General features: G+C 42.0%; 1 protein-coding gene across 3 annotated transcripts in view; it reads left to right on the top strand.

The window, feature by feature from the left end:
- The window catches only part of Farsb (phenylalanyl-tRNA synthetase subunit beta), a 62,178-nt gene extending 46,423 nt beyond the window's left edge, over nt 1-15,755 (top strand). For 2 of the 3 annotated variants that reach the window (XM_021638602.2, XM_060368684.1), the window contains exon 17: nt 15,475-15,755. In XM_021638602.2, coding sequence (XP_021494277.1) covers nt 15,475-15,626 — 152 coding nt within the window. In that variant the 3' untranslated portion in view covers nt 15,627-15,755. The remainder of the gene's footprint in view (nt 1-15,474) is intronic. The other variant, XM_060368683.1, reaches the window with a different exon arrangement.
- Nucleotides 15,756-22,246: the final 6,491 nt, after the last annotated feature.

Genomic DNA, 22,246 nt, shown 5'->3' with positions numbered 1-22,246 from the left:
ACCTGCCCCTGCTTCCTGATTGCTGGGATTAAACATATTTGCCACTACCGCTTGGCTTTTTTTCATTGTTTTGAGACAGAGTCTCACTGTAACTCTGGCTGTCCTGGAACTCACTATGTTGACCAGTCTGGCTTTGAACTCACAGAGATTGGCCTGCTTCTGCCTCCTGGATCTAGGATTAAAAGTATCTGCACCATGCCTATTGATTCTTAATTACTTGTAAATCTTTATGTTTCTTTTGGTTAGGATAATTGTTCCTTTTTTATTTTTATTTTTTCCTTTTCTTTTCAGTGCTAGAGATTGTAGCCAGGGCCTTGGGCAGTCTAAGCAATCCTGCTGCCCCTGAGCTATGCCCCCAGCCCATGTTTTTTTGATGCAGGATCTGGCTGCTTAGTCTAAGCTTGCATTCAATTTTCAATCCTCTTTCTTTTGCCTCCCGAGTACAGGAGCCACCATACCTAGCTTACTTCTTTTATTTGATATAAGTATTTAAGGGCTCAGACTTATTTCTCCTTTTGAGTCTACATTTGGCTCTCAGAATACCATAGTGCTAAAATTTTTATGACTTTAAAAAGCTTTGCCATAACTTCTACACATGGGTGGCCTGGATTAGTATTATCTAATATGTCTAACTGGCTTTCCTTGCAAAGAGTAGGGAAGTTACTTTCATTTTCCACCATCAGTTTCCCATCACCATTAGTGGCCACAACTGGCTCCCTAGACTCTGGGGTATGTGCCTAGTCCCTCGGTACTTTTCTCTTAGGATGCTTTTTGTAAAAAACATCAAACCAAAGACAATTAGTATCATTTATAAATTATGATTCTTCATTTTTCATAGGATTTTCTCAGTCTGTTTTGATTCTCTAATGACAAATAGAATTATCTTTTTTATGGTCAGAAAAATCAAGGTCTAAATAAATGGCTTGTCAGAATAAGTCAGCAACAAAGCCAGTATTCATTCTTGTTGTGATGTGTATGTACATCTACCATAACTAAGGAACGAAAACCAAAACCTGTTTTCTAGACTCCTGAGACACTTTGTCAACACAGGAATTTAGTTGTTGGAGTGTTTGTAGCTGTACCTTTTCTTCAGGGTTACTGTGATTTTGCATATATATATGGAAAAGATCTTCAGAGTAGGGCAAGTAGAACCAAAATAAGAACTATTATTTCATTCCATTTTTGATTACTGAGCTGTCTTCTATTACTCCAGCATATGGTTTCCTTTTTAATAATTAAACATCCTTAGTGGCTTTGCAGTTACACTTTAGCTTAGTCTGTTTAGTAGAGATTCTCATGTCAGTTGGGCCTTGTGTCTTTCTGTCTCTTAATGCATGCTAGCGTGCTTTCTTTTGTGCTGCTTTGCTGGGAGAATAAGTAGAGTAGACCTTAATCTTCCTCTGAGAACTTGGCCCTACCCATTGGGAGAGAAAGCTGGAAGTTCATTTGATCATCACATGGGTCCCAAGGAACGTGTTGAGTGGGAACTGATGGCAAGGCAGCAGCTTTCTACAGCTTGTGGACTTCTGCAGCAGCATGAGGAAACTGCAGCCAGAGGGGAAACCCATGATCACTAGTAACACATAGTTTTTATTTTCTGAGCACCTTTGCAATTTAAGACATAAAGTGATAGTGATGTAGACTGTCAAGTTGATGATAGAATGGGGTCAAGTTGAGTGAAAAAAAAAAAGAAAGTAAAGGAAGGGGAGAATCTTTAACTTGTTAGCAGACTGCAGAACATTTTTTAAAGGTTTCAAAAGTTCAGCAGAGAGTGTTTTAGAGGCATATGATCAGATCATTATAGCAAATATATGTTTTTTTTTTTTTTTTCAGGCTTCTTTCCCTTCATTTCTGTGGTTTGTTGCAAACTAAATTATGTATGTTAAGATGCACTTAGCCTTTTAACAAAACCACTTCTGGGCAAGGAAAATTCTCAACATTTTTGTGTTTAGAACAGTAATGTGGTTGCTGGGCAAATCAGTGGCAAAAATAATTTCTTGTAGAATGTGGTGGGCTTTGTTTGTGACTGGCTACATTGACTCCAGCCTGTGGTTTTTCTACTTAGCTTGTTACCTAGTTCAGTTTTGCTTTTTTTTTTTTTTTTTTTTAAGTTCTACAGAAAGTTCAGTTTAACTTGAGACAAGATCCTTGATGAACAGACAGGTTTCAGAGCTTTAGTTTTGACAGTCTTGGGTTTTCATGCTGCTCAGCATTCATTTCAGGAAATGAAAAATGACTTTGTAATGACCACATTTAGCCCAACACCATATGTACTCACCCTGGTTATTAGGTACCTTCTGTTACAGTCACACCTAGTGATCATTGGCCTGACCTGAGGTCATGACTTTATTCCCTTTTCAGGACACCTGTGAAAGATCTCAGATGCTGAAATATGTGGGTGAGATGGTGCTGTTTCCCTTGTCACTCTGCCGTAGTGTAATATGAGCTTGAAAACTCGTTGGGAAAGTATCTGTTGAACAGCTTGTTGAAGTAAAGGTGTTCAGCTTACGGTTTGCCTTACACAGAGCATCCTGGAGTATGACGCAGGGCGTCTAACGAGCACGGCCACACTGTACCCTCAGCAAAGACTATTCTGCTAAGGCTTTGGCTTTGGTAGAAAGTTTGGGAGCTTAGGACCTTAGGACTCTGCAAAGAGAACGTGTTCTGCAGTAGTCTACGGCTTGTGGCTGAGGCTTCCCAACACTGTCCATTTGCTTCAATGTGGTGGAAGACTGGGGCCAGGACAGCAGGCGGCAGGCTCCTGGAAGCCCTAGAGCCTGCCTTGTGATTCATTCAGCCTGTCTTACTTGTGAATATGGGGTCATTGTTTCTACTTCACTCCTGTGCATAAGGTAAAGGTCTACTCACGGGCACTTAGCTTTCTTTCAATGTGTTTTTGTTCTCAAATTGTTATAGTCACAAATTTTACTCTGAATGGCTTAGTTCACTGTTCTGATACTTATTTACCCACTGCTTAGGCCAGCTCCTGTGGATGGCACAGAGGTACTTAGCCTTTTTATGTTAACAGAGAGGTTCCTCTCAGGCCTTTGTCAGACATGTTCTTCTTGGAGATGTTAAAAGCCTTCCTTGAACATGTCTTAGGCTCTCAGGAGGAAGCTGGTTCTATCCACAGATGAAGAAGAGAATGACTATACCCCAGCTTGAGAGAAGGAAGTGGTCTGTTCAGACCTACCCAGGACTGACTCCCCAACCTCATGGCAGGCAGTTCTCTGCTTCAGGAATTCCTTCTAGCCTCTCTAGTTACCAGCCAGACATTTTCCCCTTAATTGCCCTTTGAGTAAATATTATTTCTACAGATATTTTATTTATATATATATATATATATATATATATACACACACACACACACACGCATACTGCTCATGTGCTATATGTATAGCTGTGTATGTAGAATCTATAAAACTTAGTAATTTCATGTGTGTGGGTACATGCATCCCTAGGATCAAACCTATAGCATTGTACATACTAAGCAAGTGCTCTATAAAACATACTTTTAATTTTTCAGTGAAGCTTAACATTGGCCAAACAAATTTTAGCTTTTAAAATTGTGTTTGTTATTTATACAATATAGGATAACTTCTTCTGACATTTGATATATGCACAGTATGCAAACCTCTTTGATCTTATATCTTTAAAAAGCTAGATTTTGTGTATGAGAAAACATGCAGCATCCCTCTTACTAAGTCTGACTTGTTTCACTTAAAATGAGGTTTCATACATTTTCTAGCAAAAACTCAATTTCATTCTTCATGGATAGATAATATTCCATACCAAGCTAACCTTGTAATTTGGAAGTTTAATTTAAGAACTGTTTGCTTTTAGGTTTATATCTGCTGAAAAAGTTAGGCTCTGTTTTTGTTTTGTTTAATGTTGGTTTGGTTTTGCTTTTTTGAGACAGGTATCATATAGCCTAGATTAGCCTTGAACTTGCTACAAAGACTGATAATCTTAAACTATTGCTCATTTTACTACATTTTTTTATTTAGTTTTTTTATGGGAGGTCTGGGGCATACATACCATAGTGTATATTTTGGAGGTCAGAGGACAACTTGTAGCAATCAGTTCTCTTTCCACTGTGTGGGTCCTGGGGATGAGACTCAGGTCACTAGGCTTGGTGATAAGTACCCGTTCTCTGCTGAGCTAATTAACTGCCAAAATCCTGATTCTTCTGCTAGAACCTCTGGAGTGCCAGGATTACAGGCATGTGTCACCATAGTTTGTTTATGTAGTGTTCTGCATGGTTGGCGAGGACTCTTCCAACTGAGCTATGTCTTCAGACCCCTTCTGAAAATTTTAAATGTTACTTATTTACATATGTAAATAGTAGTATGTCAAGTTACATATGTCAGTTAGCAGTTGATAAAAGTATTAATGTCTTCATGATAATAAATGAGAAAGTAATTGAACTAGTTGACAGATAATTAAAATTTTATGCTTTTAACATTTGACAAAGATAAATTCAGAACCTTTTAAATTAAGTGCTAAAATGTGAACTTTTTTGTTTAGATCTCAAAGCCTAAGCTGCACACAAATGACTTCAGGAGGAAACATGAGCAACACACACAGGAAGTACAGTCGCCCTGGGTGCATTTAAGCTACCTCTCACTGTGCCTTTTTTCTTGTCTTGTTTTGTATTTCAAGACAAAGTCTTGCTGGGTAGACCAGGCTGTCCTTCTCAGCTTCCTGAGAGTTGGGATCACTGACCCGTGCTACCATGGGCAGCTCAGTGTAGCTTTGGTAGTTTGGTAGAGTTTTTCCATTATAGCCACATATCACTGAATTCTGCAACACAACTACTGCCATTCTGCTGTGTTCCATGTCAGTATTACTTGTGTGAAAATACATGAGAGAAACTGAACACGGAGTCAGATTTATGTCAAGTGCAGCTTAGCTTTGAAGACCTGAGGGAACCTGGCCCTCTTTCTTCTTAACTTCTTTGAGATCAGCACTTTCTGTGTAAATGCTCTTCTTCAGCATTTACACTTTCTGTGTAAATGCTCTGCTCTCCCATAGAGTCTGCATTACCCAGCACTAAAGTCAGCCATATGTCCAAGGAATCCTGGTTCTCTTAGTGAGGAATCAGAGTTAGATGACAGTCTGCTCAGTAAGGACGTTCATTGCTGCTTGCAGCTGTGTTTTTGTGCTTTGTAGTAGACAAAGATTATGGTGATTCAGAAAATACCCTGTTCTTTTTAGTGCTGATTTTTTTTTTTTTTTTCAAATCAAACACTTTCCTTGTTTTATTTTGTTTGCCATTTAGTGATGGGGCTTGAACCTAGGACTTCCTGCCTGTTAGGCAAGTGCTCTACCACTGAGCTACATCTCCACCTCAACAGGAATGTTTTCAGTTCATATTCAGAACTTGAGAGGATATTTACATAATGGACTTTATAGTTCTCTTTGTTTACACTGAAATGCGGGGTTCTGAACACATACCCGTTGTTGTTTGCTTATGCTCCTCAGGCCGTGTATGTCATCAGAGTTTCAAAATGAGAATTCCAATATCATTAACTGTATGGCTGCTGAAAATAATTTAAGAGCTACAGTCACTTCTTTTTATCTATAGACTCTGACCTACTGAGTAACTACATTCAGATAATTTCATCTTCGATGCCATTCCTTTGCAGCCTTCTGAGGCTGTGGGCTTGTGTGTTTGTGTTTGTGTATGGGTGTGTTTTGTGGGCTTTTGTTCTCTCTTTTGAGACAGGGCGTCTGTGTAGCCACAACTGGCCTTGATCTCTTTGCCTTCACCTCCCAGGTGCTGGGATGACAGGTGTGCACCACTGACCTCCTTCTCTGGTTTGTTTTTAGATGTACGTGTATGCTCGTACACTCTCTGCCTTCTCAACTTTGTGGGCAATGCTGTGGGCACTGCTGGGTAATTGGCTTCTTGTCGCAGCAGCCTACACAGAGGCAGCATGTGGGGCCTTTTTCCTTTGGCCCAAGAGGACTGTTCCTTTGTGTGGAACCCCAGAGTTGGATCACTTCTCTGTCAGCAAACTTTGGCTTGTCAGTAGTAGAGCACTGCAGACCGGTGCTCATGTTATTTGGTGCTCTTGTCAGCATATTTTTGGAAGAAATTCCTAGAAGCATGAGGTTATTGGGACAAAGGGTACACTAGTATTACACTCGGTATGGATAGACATCCATCTGTTAGACCTCCAGTTGTAACACTGCAGGAGATGAAAGGACCCTGCTTATGGAAAATTGTAGGGTCTATGGTTTGCTTGTTCTTTCCTGTCTGTTTTCAGTCTCATGGTGGGAAATGGCATTGCACTGACACTTGCCCCTCTCTTCCTTGTCTGAACGATTGTGAGCATATTTTCTCATTTGTAGTACATTTTTATTTTCTTTTCTCTGAGGCTCTTGTTCATTTATTTCTTTAGACTCATTGGTCCTGGAACCTTTCATGCTTTATGATTGTTAACCATTTGTGATAAATACTGTACTTTCCTAATTTGTTAACTCTTTGATTTTATGGCTTTTGCTATGTAGATTTTTAAACATCATGTAGTAAGTTATTCATGTCTTTCCTTCTGGAATTTGACTTTCTTAGCTGGAAAGGTTCTCACACTGAGACCAGAAAGGAGTTCCCCTACTCCCCTTAGCATCATATTCCAGGCTCCCAGACAGTTGCTATTTGATCTGACCACAGTAGTGAAGATAGGCTTCCATCTTTCTTACAGAGTGCTTCATAGCTTATTTGTACTTACTGTTTTGCAGTTGTTACTGACTTTTGTTAAATTGTACTGATTAATTTTCAAAACTTACCTTGTTTTGTTATAAATACCTTTTGAAATTTATGAAGACATTTCTAATGATCACAAAATAGCTAATGATCACATTCAATTTGTATATTTAAAAGATAAAATAACTTTCATAGGTCTTGTTTCATAGGTCAAACTGGTTAGGTACAACAGGAAATATGATTATACTGAAAGTAGGTAAAAATTAGAATAAAGACCTGACTCGTACCAGGGTAAAGGGCACAGATCCCCAATGTTACATAGCTTGTCAGGGGCCCCTTGTTCATTTCTGAAGTCCTCCAGTATTCAGCCTCTTTCTTGTGAAGTATTTTAAGAAACTTTGAAATATATGTCAGAGTTAGTATCATGGTCTCCTCAATCAGCCAAATCTCAGAACACTGGAAGTCACCTTTCCCAGCGTTAAAAGCAAATTTATCTATAATTAAAGTGGACTATGAGCAGGGACCTTATTTTTCAAAGTTACACATTTAATCTATGACTGCCAGATTTTTCACATATGTAGTATGTAGCCAGTATAAGATTTAGAAAGACTCTGAAATAGTGCTTACACTGTAGCCAAGGGGGCTAACAGGCTGACCTGAGGATCTCTTCTGTGCTGCGAGTTCTGTAGCAGATTCACGAGAATAGGATGCATCCAGGTGGCAGCCTGTCCTCAGGTTAGCCTTCGTCACCTCCTTTCCAGAGCACTTTGCCAGCAGACCAGCTCCTCATCCAGGGGGTTGATGAGAGCAAGACTTTTGTTTCAGCATTCTCCTGATGTTGCCTCTGCCATTTCCCCTCAGCAGAGGGAAGTCCTTCGGCTGTTTCCAGCACTTCTGTTTTGTTTCCTCCTTGCTCAGTTTGAACCCAAAGGAATTGCTTTAGTTATCTCACCGGCCAGAAGCTAGTAGTGTGTCTGGTACAGTTTATTTAGGGAGCTAGAAAGTTGTTAAAGATCACTTTTCACCACATTGTTTTTAAAAGACTCCAAGATGGGGTATTGTATAGCCTTTGAAGCCCAGGGTGGCCTCAGCCTTGCTAGTAGATGAGGCTGGCCTTCAAACTCCTGATCCTCCTGCCTCTACCTTCAGAAGTGTTTTTTTTTTTAATTTTTTTCCATATTTTTTTAACAAACTACATTGTAGAATTTTTGTAACTGCTTTTACTCTGATATTTAAGAATATATTAATTCATATTCTGCTTTGTTTAAATTTAGAAATGTATATTGTGCATTTGGGGGGAGTGGATTCATCTTTTGTTTTGATTTTTTTCTTTTACTTGTATTCTGCTACTTTTGGGAAACTAAAAGACGAGTGTTACATGTTTACAGAAGCCTACTTAAAATAGTAAATAAAAACTTAATATAAAGAACTGAATATATAGTACTTAATATAAAGTATTTGGCAAACTACGGCATGTAAACATAATGGAACATGACAAAAATGCCTTTAAACATTTGACTATAAACAACATTGGAGAAGTAGATCCCAAGATGATGTAAATGCTAACTGTGAAGATAGTAACACGTTGCTTGGGGCAGTGGAAAAGCCTACAGTCCATCCCCAGGAACCACATGGTAGCAGTAGAGAGCCTGCCCTGCAAGCTGTCCTCTGTGTCCAGTAATCCCCACAGGTGCTGTTGAATTAAAATGATTCTGTTAGTCTCTTTGTTGTAAGATGAGAGGAAGTGTGTGTGTGTGCTGTCCGCACCATAGATAATTTTACTGGGAAAATAAGATGTGGCTAAATCACTCCTGAATGAACTTAGAGATTTTCAGCCTGCCACCAGAAAAAGTGGCTCCGGGTGAGAGAGCTCCCAGCCAGGGGTTAGGACCTGGATTCTAGTCTCAACGCTGCTGTTTACCTGCCTCAGGATTCTCTTCTCTCATGTCAGCTAGTGGATGGACAGGGGTGTCTGCAAGGTTGTTTCTAATGACAAGGTCTGTGGTTCAGTTCAGAAGTAGCCTCTGCTGTAGGTTCTGATGCACCTGCTCCTGTTTTACCTGCCCCGACTTTTACATGATGTTACTGTGGTACTTATTTATCTGCCCAGATAATTCAAGTCTTGTTTTAAAAATCTAGAATTTATTCGTTAAAAATGCTTTGATATGTGGACCTTTAAAAATGTCATTCTAGGGCAGGAGAGACAGCACAATGGTTAAGTGCTCTGCTCTTGTAGGGGACCTGGGTTTGATTCCTAGCACCTACAAGGTAGCTCATAACCCTCTGTAACTTCTCTGACCTCTGAGGCATGTATGTGGTGTCCCAACATATATGCAGACAAAACACTCATTTACAAATTTTAAAAATAATTTTTAAATGTAATTTTGTTTCCCCAAGTGAATGCTGTGGGTAGTGCCAGTATTCTGTTGTATTAATAGCATCCCAGAGTGTATCTGGGTATATGCTAAGGTTAGAAGTGACAAACTGTCAGTCTGCGCTATTCCTTCTTTAAATTTTGTTTGTTGTAAAACAGAGGAAGCTTGCAAACATGAAGTGGTGGACAGCTTGGCCAGCAGCTTAAAAGCATCATGCTGCAGGCCTTCATGTACCCGTGGGCCCCATGCAGGAGGGCTGTTTTGCTGGCCCTTCTTCACCTTTGACTTGCTCTCTAGCCTATTTTATTGCTTGCCTTGGGCAAGGTTCCTAATCTCCTTGTGCTTCTATTCTTCCCATCTGTAACATACTGTTGCTCAAAGGGCTTGACTCACTCTCACTGGGGATAGAAGTAGTTGAGCAGAAAGGAGGATACAGCACCTTTCTCCCACAGTTTTGAATATCTTTTCTTTTTTAGTTTTTTTTTTTTCCTACATGCCCTGTCACCTGAAATCTGATTCTGAAGCCCTAACATACCTATTATAATTACATGTTTGAAGTTGTGTTTGCTCTAAGTTAGCCACAGGTCTGTTGATTGTGTGTGGAATTGTGGCTGTCTCACAGACTCTGCATTCTCCTCTTAGCTTTACTAGCACTACCATAAGTATTGTCACACTCGCTGAGCCTGTGCAGGAAATCACGCATTGCTCAGGCTTGGCTTGATAAACAGTCCTAGGTCAAGCAGAAAACTAGAAAAGGAGCTGATGGCTCAGGAAGTCCAGGCAATCCATATCTTGTCTTTGAGTTGTTATTCTTAGTATGCTCTGCAAGTATTTATAAAAAGGAAAGATTTAGAAAATGACTTGTGGAAATAAGAGTTAGATGATGGCATTTTTTAAGGAATTTTCAAGTGAATCCTTGTTAACTTACAGCTAAAACCTCCCTTGATTTTATACAACTTATTTTGAGGCTAGTTTAAATTGCAATTAGGTGGATCACCTTTAAGCCTTTGCCACTGTCCTGGTTTCCTTTAGGTTGTGAAATAATGCATGTATGTGAGCTGCATGGTGAGGGCTGGACTTGTAAAATCTGTCTTAGGTTTCCATAGCATGATCTCTGTTAATTAAATTGTTAAGAAGTGATGGAATCAAAGTGAGTGAAAGGGGGTGTGTTTCTCTGACACTGTCCAGTGGGAGTCACAGCCTGGCAGTCTTTTGCGTCCTGAGTGCTAGAGGACAGGTGCGAACCATCATGCCTGACGAAAGATGGTTCTGTGTTGAAGACATTCTCTATGAGACGAGGACATCTGGGCTTTGCTGATTTCTTCTTGTAAGAATAAGGTCTCAGGAACTCCACAGCCATGGATTGATAGGTTCCAATTCTCCCTAGTCCTACTGCGTCCCCGTAAGAGTTAATGGTATCTGCAGGTGTGTTGGGATTAGCACTGTAAAGTTGTGTAAGGGGTTTTTCTTTCTTTTGATCTTCAGAAAGGGATGAAAGATGGTCATTAAATTCAGAGGATTAGGTCTCTCTCTTTATAGACTTTAGGTACCATAAATATTCACTTCAAATGCAAGGTGAAGAATTATACATCTGGGAGAAAATGGATGTTTTATATTACCAGTTGGAAATTATTCAGTCTCCTCTTACAAATTAAATGGTCTTTGCAGAGGCATTTTCTCTTAAGTGCACTGAGATCAGAAAATAAAAAAAGGTGGTTTTGTGTTCATATCTTGGTTGTGATGCTTTGGTTCTTTAGTACCCTAAAGCCTTTCTTTTTACACATTAATGCTTTACCTCTAATGAACTTCTTTCCCCTTGTGTCCTCAAAAATCTGCTTGTTTTAAAACCTGTGAACAATGGCCCCATAAGAGTGAAATCATACACACAATGAGAGTCTGTCTGAGTAGGACTTACTGTGTTGGTTTGTTTACTTATTTAGTTTACCCTTTGAGAAGGGTTTAGGTAGGTACCAACACTAAAGTTAGCCTATTAACATTTTTTTCTTTCACCCATTTGATAACATCAGTCATTTTGAACAAACTGAAGATATATTAAGTTGGTACTATAGTTACACAGTTTCCATTTCATCCCTGAATTTGGGGACATGTATGTGGTGAAAAGCTAATGAGGATAATTTCTGTTTTTAGCAATGACATAGTATTTTATTGAGGTTCTCTGCCCCTGTTAATTTTGTTTTTGTTGTTGTTCTGCTGCTGCTGCTTCTCCTCCTCCTCTTTTTTTTAGATTTGGGTAATAAAGTACTCAGTTACAATCACTTGTGAGTTAAAATCCCAAAACATGTATTGGCAATATTAAGAAAGGGAAGAGTAAAGGTGAATGAGCAGCTGATATTTCAGAGCATGCCAAGCTGTTCCGAGTGGCCTGGCTCTAGCCACTGGCAGTGTGAGCAGAGGGTTAAGAGCCTCATGCTTGATAACACCCTCCGGTGTTCTCAGATGTGGGGCCTGCTCAGTTACCACCTTAAGCTTCTACTTCCGACGCCTCTTGAAATTAAAGGAACGAGTAGTGTATGGAAAGCTTCTGCCAACCCTAGGCTATAATATTGTACTAAAAAGATGGAGCAGAATGAAACTGTGAAAGTGTTTGGCAATGGGCAAGAGAAGGTACTCCCAAACGCTTTGATGGTCAGTTAGCCAGAAAACATGCTAAAGACGGGGTGCTGTGCTCGACTATGGGCCCAGGGATGACCCCTAGGACACAAAGACTTTAATTAAGGGGCTTTATTCACACCCCACTAAGTTTGGGACATTAAGCTCATCTTTGTGCCTAACTAGTGTTTCTTTTGTCTGGGCTTCCACGTGTATTGCAATAGAGAGCAACGTTTTTCCAAAATATGTTCTGCCTTAGAAGCCACTAACTGTCCCAGATGAATGCAGAGCCTGGAGTTTATCGTCTCCAGGAGGTCATGCAGATGTGGTGGGAGCTGGTGCACTGGACTGTTAGGTGCTTTTATGCAGTGGAAGAGAGCGAAGGTACAATGTCTGATCCTAGTTCCCACCCACAAGGCGGAGGGCAGCTTCTATCTGTAGACAGCTTGTGGTCTTTTCTCCAGTGTGACTTGATAAAGTCAGCTTTGGCTTAGGTCTGTGTGTGACTTTCTGAAAGCCTAGGCGTGGCCCTCAGAAGTGACTTCATGTGTTTTCAGACAGACTTTATGATGCATCAGTTCCAGATGGAGCTATTGCGTCACATCCTGGGTACTAAGCTGAGCTACCCTCATTTGGCCAACAGCAGACATTGTGAATGAAAATTCCTGAAAGGAAACTGTGTCTGGCTGTAAACAAAACCTCTGAAAAGGAGTTTCTGCAGAGACTGATTGAAATTTCAGTACTGTGGAGAGGTTGGAACTTCGTAGGTTCAGAGGCTAATTAGTTACTTTAGCTTGTGCTATATTTAGCCTTCTGGAACAGCTATTCAGTGCCCCACTGTTTATCTGAAAAAACACCTCGTGGTAATAAATAAAAACCTCATAGAAGCTATTAACAGACTCCTAGTTTCCACCCATCCGTGAACTAAGAATGTCATCAGATAATATTTTAGGCCCATAGAAAAGCATGCAATCTCAGTGTATCTGCCCCTCTAGTATACCCACCAAGGTATTTTAAACTTGCCTTGATTTATTACTTTGTTCTGTAAAACTACAAAAACCCTGTGAAACTGCATCTACGTCGAAACATGGAATTTGGGGTAACCTAAATCTATGTTCACTCAAAATGCTCCAAAATAAACTCTCTTATTAATTTTAAGCTTAGAGCTGTGATCTTTTCCATTGACAGCAACTCTCATCTAGAAGGCCTTGTGTTGTTAATGAGGCAGTCCTGCCTGTGGAGTTTGGTTTGCTTTATAAGTACTAAGAATGCTTCTGTTCTTGTAAATTTACTACCCCCCCTACACACACACACACACACACACACACACACACAAATTTTTAGTTCACCTGTGACAGCAGCCAAGAGGAGTGTTTGTTTCTTAAAGTTCTTCCTGCCCTTGATATCAGGAAGCCCACCTGCTCCTCAGGTTGTACATTTGGAGAACAGAGCCTCAGCTTGCTCTAATTGAACAGGAAATAGGAGCCTCATAGACGTTTATGCCATCATGTGAGCTTATTAGAAATGAAAATATGAATAATGGCAGTGAAAGGTAAAGTTGTCACCACAAGTCCAGGCATGCAGTTTGGATTTTAGAGTGATCAGCACAGGGATCCCATATTGGGCTGTTTGCAAGTGAGTGAAGAGCCTTTGGGCAGCAGCTGTGACTTTGGATGGGCCCATGTGAAGGTGTGAACTTTTGACATTTTAATCATTTTTAATACTCTTTTACTTTGCAACATGTTAAATAGGAACATGTTGAATAGGAATTTTCTTTGTTTTTCTCTGGAAAGAGAAAATTGTGTTTACTGGTATAACTAGCTGATTAATGAACTAAAGCAAAGTTTGGTCCAAATTTATAGGCAAGGTAAACATGGTAACTGAAGAAGAATATAACTGAATTTTACTAAAAAATGCTGAATCAAAATGTTATATGAATAAAAATTTCTGATTTTTTTTTTTATCTTAGGCTTTATTTTGCCAACATTGTCAGAACTAGCACATCTGGCTTAGATTCTAAAATAGTTTGGTTTTATGCTTCAGTAAAAATGAATCCAATCAAATTGGAATTGAAAAGAGATCAAAGGAAAGCTTTCGTACAGCAAGGCTGTCAGGAAGGTCTTGAGCTTTTCCTCTCCCGGTGGCCTTTCAGAGCAGGCCAGTATCCTTGCCAGGTGCTATGTGTGTGCTCCCTTAGCGCTCAGTCTACAGAGAGGGCTGGGGTGTGGGCACACCCCAGTTCTGGTGACACTGAGTGCACTCAATAAAAGCTTCCTTGGCTTGTCATTTGAAAAGTTCTTTTCATTCTGCCTTGAAGACAGCCAATCCTCCCTTCCTCCCTCCTTGCTTTTCCTGTTGGTGGGGATGTAATTGACAGTCTTGTCTTTATGTTTTTAGTAATGGGTAGTGTTGTCTTTTAAGTTATATTTTTATTTTCACAGGATGAGGGTGTGCCATCTTTATCAGATTTAATCATAATTACTATCCTAGCTAGGCTCTTTACTATCTATCCAGTTTGGTTTCTGAGTTGTTTTATAGAATTCTTTTCCTCACCCCTTTTCTGAATGTGATTGGGGCACAGAGCCAACAGCACACTTAAATGGTGTTCACTGGATGGCTTGCTTTGACTGTGGAGCAGAATCACTTGCTTGATGAGATGTGAAAGAAAAATACTTCAGCCATGTTGCTTTTGGGTTAAGAATAACAAAAATGTTTTTCCGAGAATAGAAACAAGTATCTCAGTACATTGATTGGGCAGTCTGTGGCTCTGTGGTATCAACTCAACAGTAGGAGAGTCCCCTATCCAGCCATCCTGCCCTGTGTTCTCAATTATGCTGACCTTGGAGCTCTTAGAGACTCAGCAGTTTGCTCCTCCATAAATTATGCACTCACTCAGAGTGGCAGCCTGCAGGCCGAGGCCCAGCTCTGCTGGTATTTATAGTTCAAGCCAGTAAACATTTTGCTTGAATCCTTCAGGAGCTGTGGGCCTGATCCCGTTTCAAGTGGGTGTTGAGAGAAATGAATCAGCATTGTTTTTTAAACTACAGCAGTCCAGCATGCTGATAAGCCTGTGGCACTAGTAATTTAGTGGCTAGGGTGTGGGTGGGCCTCCAGGCTGCTGGTTAAGTCTCAAGAATGGTTAGGGGGGGAGAGGGGGCAGTGCTCTGGCAGCAGATGAAGAGAGCTCGCTGCCTGCCTTGAAGTGAAGCAGGAATCAGCTAGGACTGGTGTAGATCTGATGTGGGTCTGGAGTTGGGTGGGCCTTCACTGGGACTTTACAGATGATGCACCCAACCTGCTTAGGTGCCCCTTTCAGGTAGGGACACAGGTTGCATTCTGTAATTACATGTGCATATCCCTGTGGCTGTGGTATTTCAGTGTGGGTTTCTTGTGTAGTAAGGTAAAGTGCGGCATGGTAAGGAGTGAGTGGAGCCCCAGTAAACTTCTTATCCAGCAAGTACTGATGTAGGAGAGCCTGTTTCTATTCATGTTCTGTCCATGCAGACTCATTGGTTTCACTTTTTTCCTTGTGTCCTTTTTGGGACTTAGTTCCCCGAGACTCTGATGACACTCCTGCAGCCTCCTTCCAGCTCAGCCTCTGTGAGCATATTTGTTTCTTGGTGTAACAGTAAGTGCGAGGCTGCGCTTCCAAAGCCACACCAGTGCCTTAAAGAAGAACGGTTCTTTTTAAAAGGACACTTGTAGGCCTTATGTTAAATGGTTATTGACTTACCCCTCCCCCAGCAGAAACATTGATTTTTCTCTCACTCTCTGTTTCAGGTTCTGCATTCTTTCCTGGGCGGTGTGCAGAGATCTTTGTCCGGGGTCAAAGCATTGGGAAGCTAGGCGTCCTTCATCCTGATGTTATCACCAAATTTGAGTTGACCATGCCCTGTTCCTCTCTGGAAATCAATATTGAGCCCTTTTTGTGAAGTTGGTCTCTGTTGTGTGGTTCTGTTTCTGAGTGTCACTTTCTGCTCCTGTGGTATCCTTCAGCCCTCTTTTACAGGGAATATCCATTTGTACTTTAATGTTTAATAAAGTGAAATGTGCTATCTGGCTCCTTGCATAGCTGCAGTAGGCCAGCTTGTGGAACAGCCAGTGTGTAATGCTACACTGAGGAGAGGTGCCCTGGACGGGAGGGGTGAGTTCTGGAAGCAGAAGTATTGCTTGGCCATCAGAGTGTCAGGTACTTAAGATTCCTGCATAGGAGGATTCCTTATTGATGAGACAACTGGTTGATTAGAACACATGCTGCACATGCTTAAGCCTTTTCTATACTTGACGACTATTAATCATAAAATCAGTACTTTAAGAAAAAATTTAAGAATCAATTGTGGTCAAGCATTGACAGCTTTTCAAATCATCTTTTTTTTTTTTTAAAGTTGATTTATGTATGAATATATGTGTACATGAGTGGTGTGTGTGTGAAGGCCAGAAGGCATTAGGTGTCTTTATTTATTACTTACTCCCTTTTTTTGGTAACAGAGTCTCTCCCTGAAGGGCTAGTATTTTCTAGTCAGAAGCCAGCAATCCTCCTGCCTCTGCCCCACTTGGAGCTGCTGTTATAGGGGTATGGTAAACTCCAAGCTTGTTATGTGGGTGCTGGGATCTGAGCTCTAGTCCTCATCTTGCACAGCAGTGGCTCTTAACAATTGAGCCATGTCCCCAGCCCGCAGTTGTCTTAAAGGGCAAGATAACGTGAATCACAAGCAGTCACCCTTAGGAGCACAGAGGCATCTTTTTGTCTTTTCTGTGAGTACATGTTCTGTTCTGTTAGAAGAGCTAACATGCAGAGATGTTGATATTAGTGTGGGGTGAGCCTCAGGAAACAGGACAGAGTGTATGTTTGCCATCAGTGCACTCTTTCAGTCATAAGTCAAGAGTTTAAGTTTTTGACTGAACTACTAGTTTCTGTATTATTTTGTGGAAAAGTTTAAGATCTCACATTTTCGCAGACTAAACTTCAGCCAGCCCTCTGGCTTAATCTTAAGCTACTACTTTAAAATCTGTCTCTCAGGAAGGGAGTTGGGGAAAGTATTTTAGGGAAATCCCCACAATAAGAAACATGGTATGATACAAGTTTAAAGAAAGTCCCACTAGAAATAGCCAGTAAAGACAGTGGGGTAACAGTTATGTTCATGCCACTTTGGCTGGGCCTACTAAGACTCCACTATATTATGCCCTGAATTCAGATAGCAAGGTCTAATGTAAACAGATTTCAAGCGGTTAGTCCTGGCCACTTCCTTGTCTAGATGCTCACCTTTTTTTTTTTTTTTTTTATTTTGAGTGTCTCACCTCAAACCTGAGATTCTTTGGCTTCAGCCTCCTAGGTGTTGGGATTACAGGTGTCTGCTGGCATGCTTGGCCCTCACAGAAGCCCAGCTGAGGTATACTTTTAATCCCAGCACTGGGGACTGAGGCAGAAGGTCTGCTTTGAGTTTTGAAGTCAGCTTTTGTTACATAGTGAATTCCAGGCTGACCTAGGCTTACAGTGTTAGACTGTGCATTCCCCATCTCCCAACCTCCTACACAAAAAGCCTGTTGGAGGGCTTTTGGAGTGTGTGTTTCTGTATCTGTGTTTGTGAGATCCATCCTAGTTAGGGTTACTGTTGCTATGATGAAACATTATGACCAAAAGGAAGCTGGGGAGGAAAGTGTTTATTTGGCTTACATTCCACATCATGGTCCATCATTGAAGGAAGTCAGAGTAGGAATTCAGACAGGGCAGGAATCTAGTCAGGAGGTGATGCAGAGGCCATGAGAAGAGGGAGGGTGCTATTCACTGTCTGACTTCCCATGGCTTGTTTAGCCTGCTTTTTTATAGAACTCAGAACCATCAGCCCATGGGTAACCCCACCTACAAACGGCTGGACCTTCGCACATCAATCACTAATTAAGAAAATACCCCACAGACTTGCCTACAGCCAGATCTTATGGAGACGTTTTCTCCATTGAGGCTCCCTCTTTGATGACTCTAGCCTATGCCAAGGTGACATAAAACCAAGTAAGCACAGTGTGTGTGTGTGTGTACAGTCTCTTTTACAAGTTCATGAGATACGGATATTGATCCTCATTTGTACACAGAGAAAGACCACATTGATAAGATGCTGCCCACTCATTAAAGTGGCTACTGTGGGGCTGGAGAGGTGTTAAGGGCACTGGCTGCTCTTGCACCTGAATTTAATTCCTGAATTCCCATCACTCACATGGCAACAAACAACCATCTGTAATTGAGATCTGGTGCACTCTTGCAGTCTCCAATAGCACCGGGCAAATAAGTGGTATGCAGATGTCCATGTAGGCAGAACACCAAAACATATCAATTTTTTTTAAAAAAGGGCTCGTGTTTAAATGATGGATCAAATGTTAGTGGTACAAGTGGAACTGTTGCATACTGCTGTTGAGAGGATGTACAATGTTACAGCCAGGAAAGTGGTTTGGTAGTTTCTTGAAACCTGAAAAACCCATCCAGCTGTTTTACCGACGTGATATGTGGGGTTTTGTGCAGATGTTCAGTGTTATTTATAGTAGCCACAGACCACATAGCCTTTGTATGAAGGCCATGCATTCCTTAGGGGGAATGAACTCGCTAACACAAATGAGTCCATGCACGATAGGAGAAAGAAGCCCTACATAATTGACTACACATGGTCCCATTTACCTAGAAGTCAAAAGAGATTATGGGGGCTGACCCAGTGGCTCAGTGCACTGCCTGCATTGGCTGAGGACTTGGGTTTGATTTCCACCTACATGACACCTCACAACTGCAACCCTAGTTCTAGGCTATCAGTACCTTGCTCGGGTACCACATGATAAATACACACATGATAAATATTTAAACCTTTAAACAGGAGTAGGTTGAGTAGAGACCAGCTTGAAGCAGGGGTTGCTCCGTGGCATAGAAGGAGAACATTGCTGAGGATCATCCTCTTGTTGACCTCTAGCTGTGCTCCTTTGGTATCAATGATGCTTTGGTATCATTGATACCAAAATGACTTTGGCTCTTCTATCCATTTTACCAAAAGGAGACTGATGACCTGAAAAGTCACATTAGCTGTCTTAAGCTAAATAGAACCTCTCATTGAAAACATCTGACAAACATAAGATAACCCCAAAGTTCTGTCTGGTTATGTTACTAGGACTGAGTAACTCGGTGTGTATTGCTATGGACTGAATACCCTTCTCCAATATACTCAGTGGGATGGTTTGTACAAGTGAGGTCTTTGGGAGTTAATCAGGGCTAGATGAGGTCATGAGGATGAAGCCTTCCTGGTGGGATTAACAGCCTTCACAAGAGAAACCAGAAAGCTTGCTTTCCCACTCTCCACCCCGTGTGTACCTGAAGAAGTCCTGTGGGCCACAAACCAGAAGAGACCTTATGATTAAATCTGCTGTCACCTTGATTTTGAACCTTCATTCTCCAGAAGAGTGAGAAATAAACTTCTGTTCCTTATGAGCCACTGTCCCTTTGCTACCTTGGCAGCCTGAGCAGTGAAGAAGTATAAGAGCCTGTCATGTGTAATAAAACCCAGGGTGTCACTACACCTCTGGGATCGCCAGCAGCTCCCTAAGGCACCTGCCAGAAGTTGCTGTGGGAAGTATGGCCTCCTTGGATAAGAACAGAGGAACTAAGTAACCCTGCATGACAAGAAGGGACAGTGGATCTGGAGAGGAAGGAACTCCACAAGGAGAGCAACAGAACCAGAAAATTTGAACACAGGGGTCTTTCCAGAGACTCATACTCCAACCAAGGACCAGGCATGGAGATAACCTAGAACCCCTGCACAGATGTAGCCCATGGCAGTTCAGTGTCCAAGTGAGTTACATAGTAATGGGGACAGGGACTACCTCTGACACGAACTGATTGGCCTGCTCTTTGATCACCTCCCCCTGAGTGGGAGCAGCCTTACCAGGCCACAGAAGATGACAATGCAGCCACTCCTGATGAGATCTGATAGACTAAGATCAGAAGGAAGGAGAGAGGGACCTCCCCTATCAGTGGACTTGGGGAGGGGCATTCGTGAAGAAGGGGGAAGGAAGGTGAGATTGGGAGGGGAGGAGGTAGGGGTTTATGGGGGGGATACAAAGTGAATAAAGTGTAATTAATAAAAGTTAAAAAAAAAGAGAGAGAGAAGAAGAAGGGACAGCGGGCACACAACGGCCCGTGAGTTCAGAAACTCTGCTTGGCTTTCTTTTGATCTTACGGACCCTTCAACAGCTTTTTATCAGTGTTGAAATGAGATGGGTGAGATGATCTGTGTTTGGTGGACTCTGCATAATGTGTCCCCTTAGGGCCACCCATATGGTTTCCAGGTGACAAAGCTGCTGCAGACCAGAAGCCTTACAGGCCCTTTCTTGGCTGGTGGCTTCTCAGCCACATTATAGAGTCCTCATAGGTACCAGTGCAGGCTGCCACCCTGCCTCACCCTCAGTGAAGAGAGGACTGAGCTGGGCTTTCTTCGAACACCTTCGCTGGGAAGAATCTGGCTTTGCTCCAACCAAGCGGATCCTGGTGTAGCAGCAAGAGGAAGAGCAAGGCTGGCAGATGTGCTGAGTGTGTGAAAAGGCATCGCGGCTGGAACTCCTAGCGCGCCACCGTTGCCTTTCGTGTTTGTTTTTGCATGCCACATAGACAGGCGTGGAGAAGGAAGAGGAATTTTTGGCTTCATGTAGCTCCTTTGTCTCATGTGGCTACAGCCTTTAAGAGTTTAACATTCTATCCACGGCCCACATTCGGCTCTCTTTCTTTGTATGCATGTAAGTATGCGAGTCTGTGCTACAGGTGTGCTCTGTACATCCGAAAACAAACAGTCCGTCCAAACTAATTTATTAAAGTCTTATGTTTGTGAGGAAGGAACAGTTGCCATATGACTTTGAAACACCGATGCCTTCAGCACATTGGGAGTTTACGACACGGGCCAGGGCTGAGCGGCTGGTTTACTGGGTTAAGTGGTTGCTGTGAAAGCTGGAGGACCTGAACGAGAATCCCCAGAACCCATGTAAAAGTGGCTCATCGTGTCATGTGCCGGTTGTCCCCGGTACTAGGGTGTGGAGACAGGTAGTTCCCAGGGGCTTGCTGACCTGGCAGTCCAGTCAAAATACAAGCTTCACCTTTACGTGGGAAATTTTCTCAAACAGTGGCGAGCAACAGAGGGAGTCGTGTCATGCACCCACACTATCCTACACACGCAAGCAAAGCAAACAAGCGGCTGGGAAGGGAGCACTCTAAAATTATGTGTGCTTGGCTCGGTTCTGCGCACCCTTGTGCTGGAGAAATGGATCTAATCGCCAGAGAGACGAGGACCGGTGAGAGGTTCGCTGTAGAGCCTTGATCACAGCCAAACAATGTACAGATGCTGTTTCTGAGGACTCGTTTGAGGAACTGAGTGGAGAAGACTAACCTGGGAACAAGTGGATCAGAGCCGCAGAGGGGAAGGCATCCAGGGCAGACTGATATTAAATGAGCGTGTGAAAATACCACATCCACCCCCAGTTCTGATGTAGTGACCAGGCAGGTTTGCTCTGTGTTTTCTCTTGTAAGAGCCAGGGGAAGCGCCTCTGTCCACCTTGTCCCTAGATTCGGAGTATCTTGTGTCTTCTCACCCCCCTGCCTAGGCAACCTGGTTTCCTCATGAAGCTCCCGCAGTCCTGGACTTGCTCTGGTCCTCATGACCAAATTAATGCTGCTCTTGTCTTGCCCCATCCCATGGCCTGGTCTTTCCCACACAACCCTGACACGTCAGATCCTGACTTAAAATTCTCTGAGCCTGTGTCTAACAGAGGTTCTGCCTAGAACAGATTGGAGCTTTACGTCCCTTAGGTGGCCAGCTACAATAAATTAGAAAATAGAAGGAAACTATCTATTTTTAAATTATACCCTACAAACCTTGTAAATAAAAGGCTATATCCTGTCACAGTACAAATACAGCCCCACATGTGCCCTTGTACATAACTCAGTTTAGCACTTCAAAGAGCAAACAAAGGTGCTTAAAGGCAGACAAAGCACTGTAGTGAGGCAAATTTGACTCAGTTGGCTCAGACACTAGGACCGTTATCTATGAAAACATTTTCTTTTCCATCATCAGCAACACAATGAGTTTCTATTTAAACTCAATGTGTGGCATCTGTCTCCAGGAAAAGGATAGTTATTATCAAGGAGTTAGAAGGACTTCATCAGACCATGTGTCACCCCTACTTCCCGTTAGCCAAACCTGTAGCCAGTTGACCAGTATTTGCATACAGATGGACTCTGGCAGCAGAATAGTCTATAGCTGTCACTGATTTTTGTCCACTCTCTTCACCTCAGGCCCAGCAAACCCAAGGGGGAGGGGGAAAACCTAAATTAAGAAAAAAATAAAACCTATTCGAGTAGAGTGGCCAATACCTATAATTCCAGTACCTGGGAAACTGAGGGAGGAGGATTAACATATTTTGTTAAAGACCATCTGGGACTATACAGTGAGCTCTATGCTAACCTGGGTAATAATAGCATGAGACCTTGTCTCAAAAAAAAAAAAAAAAGAAGAAGAAAATCCACAGGAACAAAACA

Source organism: Meriones unguiculatus, chromosome 15 (assembly GCF_030254825.1).
Source record: "Meriones unguiculatus strain TT.TT164.6M chromosome 15, Bangor_MerUng_6.1, whole genome shotgun sequence".
Lineage (NCBI taxonomy): Eukaryota > Metazoa > Chordata > Mammalia > Rodentia > Muridae > Meriones > Meriones unguiculatus.
Note: the sequence above shows the minus strand (reverse complement) of the source record. Positions and strands in the feature narration are given on the sequence as shown.